General features: G+C 43.0%; 1 protein-coding gene across 1 annotated transcript in view; it reads left to right on the plus strand.

Annotated features, from left to right (window-relative positions):
- LOC126482138 (synaptic vesicle glycoprotein 2A-like) overlaps positions 1-11,539 on the plus strand; it is a 133,219-nt gene extending 121,680 nt beyond the window's left edge. Inside the window, exon 10 of the mRNA XM_050106115.1 lies at positions 11,343-11,539. Coding sequence (XP_049962072.1) covers positions 11,343-11,539 — 197 coding nt within the window. The remainder of the gene's footprint in view (positions 1-11,342) is intronic.
- The last annotated feature ends 289 nt before the right edge of the window (positions 11,540-11,828 follow it).

An 11,828-nucleotide genomic window follows, 5' to 3' on the forward strand; every position in this document is an offset into this window, starting at 1 on the left:
TATCCACACCTTGTTTGGGAATGGGGACAAATAATTTGGCCACAAACCAACAGAAATGAACTGTTCTGCGTACCCCGATATCTTCGTGTAGTGGCATCCGTTGCAGAATGTGAAAAGCTGTAGCCCTGTATGACAAAATGTTCTTTGAGCTTCGCTCCACAGCTTTTAGAACACACATCGATATCTATCACCGAAAAGTTGCTATAAAACACAATTAATTTCGATTATTTCCTTGTCATCAAGCACACTTGAAAATCTCAAAATGATCTATGCCGCAGGTACAGTATTGCAAAAAATCTGTGTGTGTAGTCAATACTGTGGAAGCAAGTGTGCCGGCTCTGCTGTACGCCATCATCAAGGCCCCAAAACACAGCTGTAAATAAAAATTTCACCATGTGACGCCATCGAGTACCTCTCAATACGTAAATAGCATAAAGCACTGACGCTGTTGCTGCGGAGGCTATTTTGTCTTGCGGAACAGTTGCAGTTGGATGTGTTTGTCCACATTTATTGCCTTCCTATGTCTCTCTGAAATTAAAGCAGCTTTCAGTGTTTCCCATCCACCATTACCACCAGTCTTACATGATTTACTTGGACAGTTCGCTATACAATAACAGGCCACCTCCGTTGACAAACGGTTATCGTTGGTGGCTGTATGGATGCAGAAATCCGGATTACCGGTGATCACTTAAGGTTTTTCTGTAGTTCAAAGATTTTCTACTGGTCTCTGGCGATGAGAAGTGATTCCCTGTCTCGAAACTGACTTATTTATGTGCCTCTGGTGCAATTTGTTACCAAAACCCGGCATCTATTGATATCGCCCACAATAAGAGACTTGGCCTGGTGCGGTCACATTCCCCCGCTGGCTACACAGCTACCACTGTGCGGTGCAGTTTACTCCTGGGCTCGGCTTTCCTGGCTTCGCAGTCCACTTGTGTTTTTGTTATTGTGACCCACATGTTACCACACTGGCAGATACCGGCTCACGGCTGTCAATGCAGTGCTCCAAGACCACTTCCGCACTACTTGTCGTTACTTTTTCTGTAGACGTATAGTTTTTACTAAAAGCTTCGGTAACTTCAGTATTGTGCAAAAATTTTCGTATAAATCAATCAAGAACTTTTCGAGATGTTTGTTAACAAAGTTTCACATGGAACAACTAAATCCCTAGAAAAATACACATTGCACGAATAAATGCTCGTGATGAAAGTAGTATATTTACTCAGGGACCACCAATCTATGCTAAAATTGGCCACACCCTAGCCCTTGCCCCCCTTCTCCCTCCCGCATGGAGGGGAAAGGCCGACATTTTATTTTCAAATGGGAATCCTCCATCTTTGTTGCAGATTCGCATTATACCCAAAAAAGGATTTACATGAAACATTTTTTTCCTGTTCCAGGTAAATGGTGCAGTAATCGAAAAAGTTAGATTTTTCTTGTGTTTGCAACGAGGATCCGGTTCATTGGATTCTTCAATACATTTGAGATAAAAATGTAAACTTTTTTGTTCTAATTTGTTCTCCTTTTTGTTATAAATTTCAGTTTTGCAAATTTTTTTGTGCAGCAGTTATACTGCAAATTCAGTGTTGCTATTCATCGTAACTGTTACTTTACTAGTTCTTTTTCTATGTTTCACACTTCCTGTGGTAGTAAATTTTTTTACAAAACGATAAACAGCATTACAAGATCGTGGCCTATCAGCGAAACGTTCGGTATAAAGAGCAGCTTCTAAATTTCTTGCACCCTCGCCATAAATTAGAATTATTTCGATTTTCTCCTCTATAAGTAAAAATCAGTTACTACAAATATAACAGAAAAAGGCTCTGGAATGTAGTGGTACCGAGTCATTTGGTGTTCTGAGGCGCTGTGGTGGGTCGGTGGGTCGTACGACACGGTGGGGTGCTGATCAGTAGGGTGTGCGTGTGAGAGTCCACTCCATATACTGTGTGCGCGTCCATGGGAGGTTTCACTATTATTATCAACATTTCTCCTTACAGCGGTTGTAGACTGCATTCTGCCAGTAGCTGCGTAGTGGCTGGTGCGAGAGTTACGACGGTTGGACGGAAGAACACAGCCAAATAAGTAATTATGATCGCGATAAATGAGTTAACTCATCGTAATCAAACATCCCGATGGCGTGGCGACGTACCTTAATTAACCCCGAAGGGAACAAGAACAGCGTTACGTTGAAAGTAGCTGATTTGATAGACTTCCAAATTCCGAATCATAAAAGTGTTACTGTACAATCAAATTTGCAAAACTGAAATTAATTTCTTTACGAAAATGTCAACTGCTTAGAACAAAAATGTTTACATAGTAAATGAAGTGTAGAATCAAGTGAGATCGTCTTATTTTCAAAAAGCGAAAAACTGATTTTTTTCGATTACTGTGCCTGCCATCCATTCATTACAACATTTACAATGCCAATGCGGTTTCTCTTTTGATAACTTGTGTAGAAGCCTGTATTTTTTTCTACCCTGATCAACAGACCTCACTACCCGTGAGGCCATTTTCTAGGAAGGCCTTCGGCTGTGTGTCTGAAGCATGACTTATGAGGTTAATTTATTGAGGTTCTAATAATTGTACCACAACGGCCTATAACGGCCTTGCCTAAAATCAAAATACCTGTTTGCATACCTTATACCATTTGGCATAAATACATATTCTCTATAAGGTCCCTAAACTGACGCACCAAATCGTCCAGATTAAGCTTGTAATACCAAAGTTCTTCCAACACTAAAACAGCTGCTGAATAATTAATCTTGTTGCAATCAAAGGTAATAGCAAGTTCATCAATCGTCTGTTGATTATTAGGAACAAGGAAGGTGAGCCGTAGGTCGTCCGGATAATTACGTATATGGTCCCAGTTGGCATAAAAAAACTCCAACGCAGACATTAGCTGTAAACACATACTTTTATTCAGAACTTTACATTACCTTTCCTCTTACAAAATCTCATATACACTCTATTTCTTACAATAAACGTCACATATTTAACTTCACTCTGTACATTATCATTTTTTTTTTCAGGTTCATCACCAGCAATCTGCAGACCGGTATAAAATGGAATTGTCCCTTGAAACAACCTATTTTTAACTTTACACTCTTTTTCAAGATCTGTCCAAGACTTAACTTTCGTTATATCTGCACTTTGTTCTGGCTTAGGATACGTTACAAACTTAAACCTATTCCTTCTAGTATATTTACGCCAAGGTACACCAGATGCTTTCTGGGGATTCAAATCAAAAGCACCCATTTTATTACTACACGCTATTCGCACTTTCTCCAATGCACACTGATCTCCAAATATCTTCTTGTTAGCTTTACCATCAAGAGTTAATACCATATTTGTTACCAAAAACTTAAATTCATCAGTAATAACGTAATCTTGCAATGTTCCAAAATTCTTTGCTTTCTCGTCATGCTTCTCAATAGCGGCCATTTCACCATACTCAAAGCGTGCACCATCCGTTTGAGTGAACTCAGTACGCCACCTGCACATTCAACCAAAAATGGGCCTAGTCAGATTCGTCCGACGGCGTATCCAACGCCGCGGGCGTGCAGCACGAAACCTGCGGTACATCCTCATCCGACGATATACTGACAGCCTCTTCCGAGGCCTCCACATCCGACGCGTCCGACGAGTCCACTTCATCCTTCATGGAACGACAATGAACAATACGACAGCCAGCGTGTATAACTTCCAATCTGGAAATCAATGCTTCGTCACCTTTACTAAATTCATGGGACGCAAATATGACCAGGCCACGGTGTGTAATAACCATACCAGGTTTATTCTTCACATTAACGGTAACCGGACGACCTTCAACAATACGTTTCAAAATTGACGCATATTGTCGCCATCTTGACCATTCAAATTCTTCAAAAACAATAACTTTATGAACACGGCTGTCCTAGCCACCAAATCCGAATTCGGAACAAAATGGCAAATATACGTGTTGTTTCTTAGATAATACCTTCTCTATGAGCGTGAGCAAATCCCGCATATTGTTAGTGTAGAATCCGAGTCGGCTAAGGTAATGGGGCTACACACTCGAAAAGAAAAAGTTGACCTCACCCCCGTATGGAGGGAGGGCTCATGAGTGGCCAGTTTTAGCTCAGACTGATGTTCTCTTTCAAAATATTACCTTTCATGCGGAGCATTTTCAGAATGGGCGGCACAGGCTCTGAACTCTAGTCACGCTCCGCCATACGCTTTTAATCTGGTAAGAAGGATCATATCAGCACGCACTCCACTTTACGGTGAAAGAAACGTTCTGGAAACATCCCCCAGACTGTGGCTTAGCCCTTTCTCTGACATCTCGTTTCTTCCAGGAGTGCTAATCCTTCAGGTTTCGCAGGTGAACTTGTATGAAGTTAGAAAAGTAGGAGATGAGATACTGGTGGAAGTTCAGCTATGAGGACGGGTCGTGGGTTGTGCTTGGGTAGCTTATCCAAAGGAGCACTTGCCCATGAAAGGAAAAGATCCCGAATTTGAATCTTGCTCCGGCACAACAAACTACATTCATAATTTCAAACCTTTTCTAACCTTTTCCTTACTGGCACTTCGGACAAAATGATGGAAGAAAAAAAGTTTGTCACGTACAAAATTTTCACTGACCATGCAGTAAAACGGCAGCATTGGGCAGGATGTTGTAATTTATTGCCTCTTTACTACGAATTCTATTAGCAACACAGTTTAACACCGGGATCGGGTTGCGCAACGCAGTTTACTGACAGTACCTGAAAAATTATATCATTGTACGACACACAGTTCAGGAGATCAGAGGGCGTACATTTGGATGCCTGAAAAACTACCGTCTTTTTTTCAGATGGGGAGCAAATTACCCAGACTAATTACCCAGACTAGATTCATGCAATGTTTGATAATGAGAGCACTTAGGAATGTTGTGGCCTTCTCCACCAGACATCACGGCGCCTAGAGTATCAGCAACCAAAGTGACATCCTGCAGCCACGGTTGCCCGTCTCGCAGGCACACAACCGACAGGCAATATTGATGAACGGCCACAACAACAACCACAACAACAACACCACAGCAAAGACACCAGCGACCACCAGGGGTCACTACCGACCCACATAAACATAAGGAAGAGGTCACTGCAGATCCCGGAACTATTTTCACACGTCAAACCATGTGATGGAAAATAGTTCCGAGGTACTCATCCGCCGAAGCGCTATAAAGGCCGGCGCTCGGCCACATATCGGCAGTTCATCGACCGCCAGCAGACATGGAGAGCTGCCGCCCCCGCAGCCCGGATTTATCTTCTCGCTGATCTCTGGATTAGGCTTGGTATATCGGAGAAGTCTCTGGCGGAGACTAATAGGAAATTATTTCAGTTGTTTCCTATATTATTCTTGTATGTAGTTGTGATTCGAAGACGGATCACTGTTTTGTGTTGGTGTTATACTTGGAGAATTTGTTTTGGTTAACTGAACAGTCCAATAAATTGTTTTCGGACTTCATCGTTAGTTTCTTCTGCTTAGGCAGACATATCAAGGAACTTCCAACAAACTTGAAGCTTAATTTCAAACCGTCCCTAAACTTCGTGTCTCTTACATATTTAAATTCGTAAAGTAGTCAGAAGTATGAAGCTGTTTTACACATGAATATTCGATACTATTGGGTTGACTGGTATATGTTAGACTCTGTTTGGCAAAAAAGGTAAAAAACTTAGTATTCACGCATTGTCATTGAAATAAAAAAGGCATTGTAAAATGTCATATACAGCTAATGTTCCTGAGCCATACTGAATCTCACCTTTACCTACGATAGTGATGTAGGCCGAATCAATTATTAGAGAACCACAGCAATACTGATCTACACTGAAGCGCCAAAGAAAGTGGTGTAGGCATGCTTATTCAAATATAAAGACATGTAAACAGGCAAAACGCGGCGCTGCCGTCGGTAACGCCTACATTAGACAAGTGTCTGGAGCAGTTGTTATATCGGTTACTGTTTCTACAATGGGAGGTTATCAAGATTTAAGTGGGTTTGAAAGTGGTGTTACAGTCGGCGCTCGAGCGATGGGACACAGAATCTCAGAAATAGCGATGAAGTGGGGATTTTCCCGTATGACCATTTAACGAGTGTACCACGAATATCAGGAATCCGGTAAAACATCAAATCTAAGACATCGCTGAGGCCGGAAAAATATTGTGCTTGAACAGGATCAACGACGACTGAAGAGAATCGTTCAACGTGACAGAAGTGCAATCCTTCCGCGAATTGCTGCACATTTCAATGCTAGGCCATCAACAAGTTTCAGCGTGCGGACCATTTAACGAAACATCATCGATATGGACTTTCGGAGCCAAAAGCCCACTCGTGTACCCTTGATGACCGCACGATACAAAGCTTTACGCCTCGCCTGGGACCGTCAACACCAACATTGGACAGTTGATGACTAGTAACATGTTGCCTGATCGGACGTGTCTCGTTTCAAATTGTATCGAGCGGATGAACGTGTACAGGTATGGATCCCGTATGTCAGCAGGGACTGTTTAAGCTGGTGGAGGCTCTGTAATGGTGTGGGGCGTGTGCTGTTGGAGCGATATGGCACTTCTGATACGTATAGATACAACTCTGACAGGTGACACGTGCGTAAGCATCCTGTCTGATTACCTGCATCCATTCATGTCCATTGTGCATTCCGAAGGACTTGGGCAATTCCAGCAGGACAATGCGACACCCCACAAGTCAAGAACTGCTACAGAGTGGCTCCAGGAACACTCTTCAGAATTTGCCAACAAACTCGCCAGATATGAACATTTATTGAGCATATGTGGGATGCCTTGCAATGTGCTGCTGAGGAAAAATCTCTACCCCCTCGTACTCTTACAGATATATGGATAGCCCTGCAGGATTCATGGTGTCAGTTGCCTCCAGCTTTACTTCAGACATTAGCCGAGTCCAAACCAGATCGTGCTGCGGCACTTCTGCGTGCGCACGGTGGCTCTACATGATATTAGGCAGGTGTACCAGATTCTTTGACTCTCCAGTATAAGTTCAGAAAGGGATTAGCAATGGGCTGAAGCGTGAGTTGGAATATCTGTATTTGGCAGGGAGACGTAGCAGCGTAGTCCGTGCAGCTTAGATACCTGCAGTCCTGTGAGGGGTAGTGGCTAGCCCATCTGCTTAAAGCGGGAGGTCTCAGTTTCAATCCCGATGATGGCGCCAATTTTAATTCCTTGCTTCGTCCTACATCATTATGATGCTATAAAATTATACACACACACACACACACACACACACACACATTTGCCACCAACCAGTATACACTACTGGCCATTAAAATTGCTACACCACGAAGATGACGTGCTACAAACGCGAAATTTAACCGACAGGAAGAAGATGCTGTGATATGCAAATGATTAGCTTTTCAGAGCATTCACACAAGGTGGCGCCGGTGGCGACACCTACAACGTGCTGACATGAGGAAAGTTTCCAACCGATTTCTCATACACAAAACAGCAGTTGACCGGCGTTGCCTGGTGAAACGTTGTTGTGATGCCTTGTGTAAGGAGGAGAAATGCGTACCATCACGTTTCCGACTTTGATAAAGGTCGGATTGTGCCCTATCGCGATTGCGGTTCATCGTATCTCGACATTGCTGCTCGCGTTGGTCGACATCCAATGACTGTCAGCAGAATATGGAATCGGTGGGCTCAGGAGGGTAATACGGAACGCTGTGCTGGATCCCAACGGCCTCGTATCACTAGCAGTCGTGATGACAGGCATCTTATCCCCATGGCTGTAACGTATCGTGTAGCCACGTCTCGATTCATGAGTCAACAGATGGGGAAGTTTGCAACACAACAACCATCTGCACGAACAGTTCGACGACGATTGCAGCAGTATGGACTATCCGCTCGGAGACCATGGCTGCGGTTACCCTTGACGCTGCATCACAGACAGGAGCGCCTGCGATGGTGTACTCAACGACGAACCTGAGAGCACGAATGGCGAAACGTAATTTTTTCGGATGAATCCAGGTTCTGTTTACAGCATCATGATGGTCGCATCTGTGTTTGACGACATCGCGGTGAATTCACATTGGGAGCGTGTATTCGTCATCGCCATACTGGCGTATCACCCAGCGTGATGGTATGGGGGCCATTGGTTCCACGTCTCGGTCACCTCTTGTTCGCACTGACGGCACTTTGAACAGTGGACGTTACATTTCAGATGTGTTACGACCCTTGACTCTACCCTTCATTCGATCCCTGCGAAACCCTACATTTCAGCAGGATAATGCACGACCGCATGTTGCATGTCCTGTACGGGCCTTTCTGGATACAGAAAATGTTCGACTGCTGCCCTGGCCAGCACATTTTCCAGATCTCTCACCAACTGAAAATTTCTGGTCAATGGTGAGCGAGCAACTGGCTCGTCACAATATGCCAGTCACTGCTCTTGATGAACTGTAGTGTCGTGTTGAAGCTGCGTGGGCAGCTATACCTGTAAACACCATCCAAGCTCTGTTTGACTCAATGCCCAGGCATATCAAGGCCGTTATTACGGCCAGAGTTCGTTGTTATGGGTACTGATTTCTCAGGATCTATGCACCCAAATTGCGTGAAAATGTAATCACATGTCAGTTCTAGTATAATATATTTGTCCAATGAATACCGTTTGTCATCTGAATTTCTTCTCGGTGTAGCAATTTTAATGGCCAGTAGTGTATATGTAACAATAACAGTTTTTCGGTAATGTAATGTATCGATGAATAATTTTCCATGTTTTATAACAAAGAAGCCTACCGAAGATATCGGTATTTAGTCGAAACTAGTTTGGGAAATTAAATAACCAATAAGGTGTTTGCATCAAGACGGACCAACAATCCCATATCCTTTTCAAAATTATAAGCTCATCGGTCAGAATAGTAGTGAACCCCCTTAAATGATCACACTGTTCACTTTGGAGCGCTATGGATGGGGTGGAACTGGAACCTGGAGGCCACACAGTCACCCTCCACCGCTGACTTAATTCAGGACAATGACATGGTGCGTATTAACAAGCCAGTTGTACGGAAGTAGCACAGAAAGAAGAGTTTGAAAATCGATAAGATAGTGGCTGAAGTCATTCGCACGTTTCTTGTGCCATTCATATCGAAACCAGCCCCTGTTTTCAATGTCCAACATTTTGGTCTTAGCCCCTGGGACTCTTCCAGGTATTTCCGCCAGCTTGAGAGGTATGCGGTCACGGGCTTATCCAGCGATGGCAAGGCAGGGCGATTAACGTTCTCTTTCCGCGCTGTCCCCTGACAAAATTGTGTTCTTCGCAAAGCAAATGCGCCACATGCTACCTCATGCTGATCCATAAGAGAGTCTAGTTGGATCCTGTCCCCTAGTCATCAGCGTAGTAAAGCTCCGTACGAGGATGTAAAACAAAACTAAATCTGGTCCATGTACACTTTGATGCCACAAACTTCGTTCAGACGAAACTAAATATAATACACAGTTGACTGAACACCCTTGACGTTGAGAGAGGCATAAACTTCCAGGTGGCACTTCATCCAGTCCACTGTAAGAACAAAAACTCAGTTTTGAACGCATTTCTCCTCCGAAATTTCTTGCAACTTATTGTAGTTTTAATGAACTATCTAATTTTCAGTACTAAATTTCATTGATAGTTCATGTCAGCAGATATAGGATTGGTTCTCTTTGGTATTTTATCTGAGTAACTTGCTCGAACAGAAAATAAATATGAGTTTTTTATTGTAATTCGCAATTTAAAATATAGTACTAGCCCTTTAAGTTGGCATGACAGAAATATCCGTCCGTCTTGCATCTACTGGGAATGACACGTTTCAGGCTTTCAGATGTTACAGTGCTATTAGTTAATGCTATGACGAAAATCACCTTCGACCTAATCCAGAAAAAAACTGTTGTAAGCGCATTCCAGCTCCGTAATAGAGAAGCCTCAACACAGTTGGGAACGGAATGGAAAGGGTTTAGACTACAACTTTGCTCGAAACCAAAATACTTGGGAGTTAGCCCAAACCGTACACCATCATTTAAGAAACACTTCTCTGATCTAAAAGGAAAAATGTGTGCAAGAAACAATATTATAAGTAAAGTGCTTAGTTCAACATGGGGAGCGCAATCTGAAGTCTTTCGATCATCAGCAATGGGACTCTGTTTTGCAGCCGAAAATATGAGGCATCAGTATGTGATGCCGACATCTGTCTAAAAGATTTACCCACTTGTGGCCACAGCACGACTAAATATCAGACGCAAGTAACCAGTGAAATAGAGAGGAAAAAGCAGCAAACCAACCCACGACACTTAGTGTATGGCCACCAAGCAATCTAACTCGTCTTAGGTCAGGGAGGACCTTTATACAACGGACAGTACCACCAGAAGGCTGACCTGAAACCCGCTACCTATACTTACGGTTGCACTCTCTCCAAAATCCATACCTGCACCTCAAAGAGAAAATCACACAAGGGCGGAAACTACAACATCGTACGTGGAGGATAGTGAAAAGGTTAAGAATAGGATGAACGGGGACTGTTCTATTTGCCATATCGATTTTCAAGAATTTTTGGCCACAATTGTGAATGAAGTTGCGAATCTGACAAATGTACTCAACATCAGTAGTATCGATGTAATCATATTCTTGCTAAGTCTATTCCTGAGACTACAGATCTTGGCCACAGATGTTAGTTTTAGTTTGTCAGAGTAGCAGTCAGTGTCGTGGTAGACAATCTGGTGGTGCACTTGGTTTGAAAAAGATGGAAGCTGATCTGCCGTGTAATGGATACAGCATTATTTAGAAAGGATTTTGCAATAATGTGTTTTTATGATAAATACTAAGTGGGATTGTATTAATGGAGGAATTATGTAAGCCAACATGCAAGGTATTCCAGTTTTTTATATTTGTAATAGTGTAGTTTCTTATTGTCAGAACATGCATATGACTGAAGTTTCGTGTAGAAATTTTATAATGCAATTATGGTTTCGTTTTATATTTGAAACAAGTGTCAAGGACTATTATTAAGAAATATTTTACTAACTTGCCTAGTTGTCAAAACTTCATAGAGGCGTGCATTGTTGTTACGGCCTCATAAAGCATGGTTTAACTTGGAATCCTACATCTTATTTATCAATCGTTAAGTTGAATTCCCTGTTTTCATTCTTTACCTTTATGAATGTGTTTTTACACTTGCATTGCACATAGCGAGTTGTGTGCTGTAGGAGCATTTTTGTGAAAATTGGTAAGACACCACTGTGCAGGAACGTGTAGAAATCGGAGAGTTACCTAAGCGAGCCTCGCCTCTGCAGACGGCCACGGACTCATGGCGCTTGCCTTGTTGCAGTCTTGTGCTGCCTGCTGAGCAGCGTCTTCTGCATGTCGGTGTTGTGGTCCACGGGCTGGGTGACGACGGTGGCGCTGTTCACAACCTACCTGTCCAACGTCAACATCGTCTGCACCTGTGTGCTCGGCGCCGTCGCCACCATCTTCCCCACCAAGCTCAGGTTCGCATCACCCAGTAGTAGCTGTTTTGACTGTTAAGCAACTTCATGGCAAATTAAACACATTTGCTGCACCGAGACTCGAACCTGGAACTTAGGCCTTTTGCTGGCAAGTGCTCTAAAGGCCAAGGTTCTAGTTAGAATCTCGGTCTGGCACTATGTTTTAATATTCCATGCAGTTTCAAAGAGATTGCAGGATGAAAATACATTCTGGGAATGATGTTATGCTTCACACAATTTTTCGTGCTCAGCGAAAAACGTAAAAATTCTGGTGTACTTAATTTTCTTCATATATCTTGGACAGGATTTACGGTTGCTCGAATACAGAT

Source organism: Schistocerca serialis, chromosome 5 (genome assembly GCF_023864345.2).
Source record: "Schistocerca serialis cubense isolate TAMUIC-IGC-003099 chromosome 5, iqSchSeri2.2, whole genome shotgun sequence".
NCBI classification, from domain to species: domain Eukaryota; kingdom Metazoa; phylum Arthropoda; class Insecta; order Orthoptera; family Acrididae; genus Schistocerca; species Schistocerca serialis.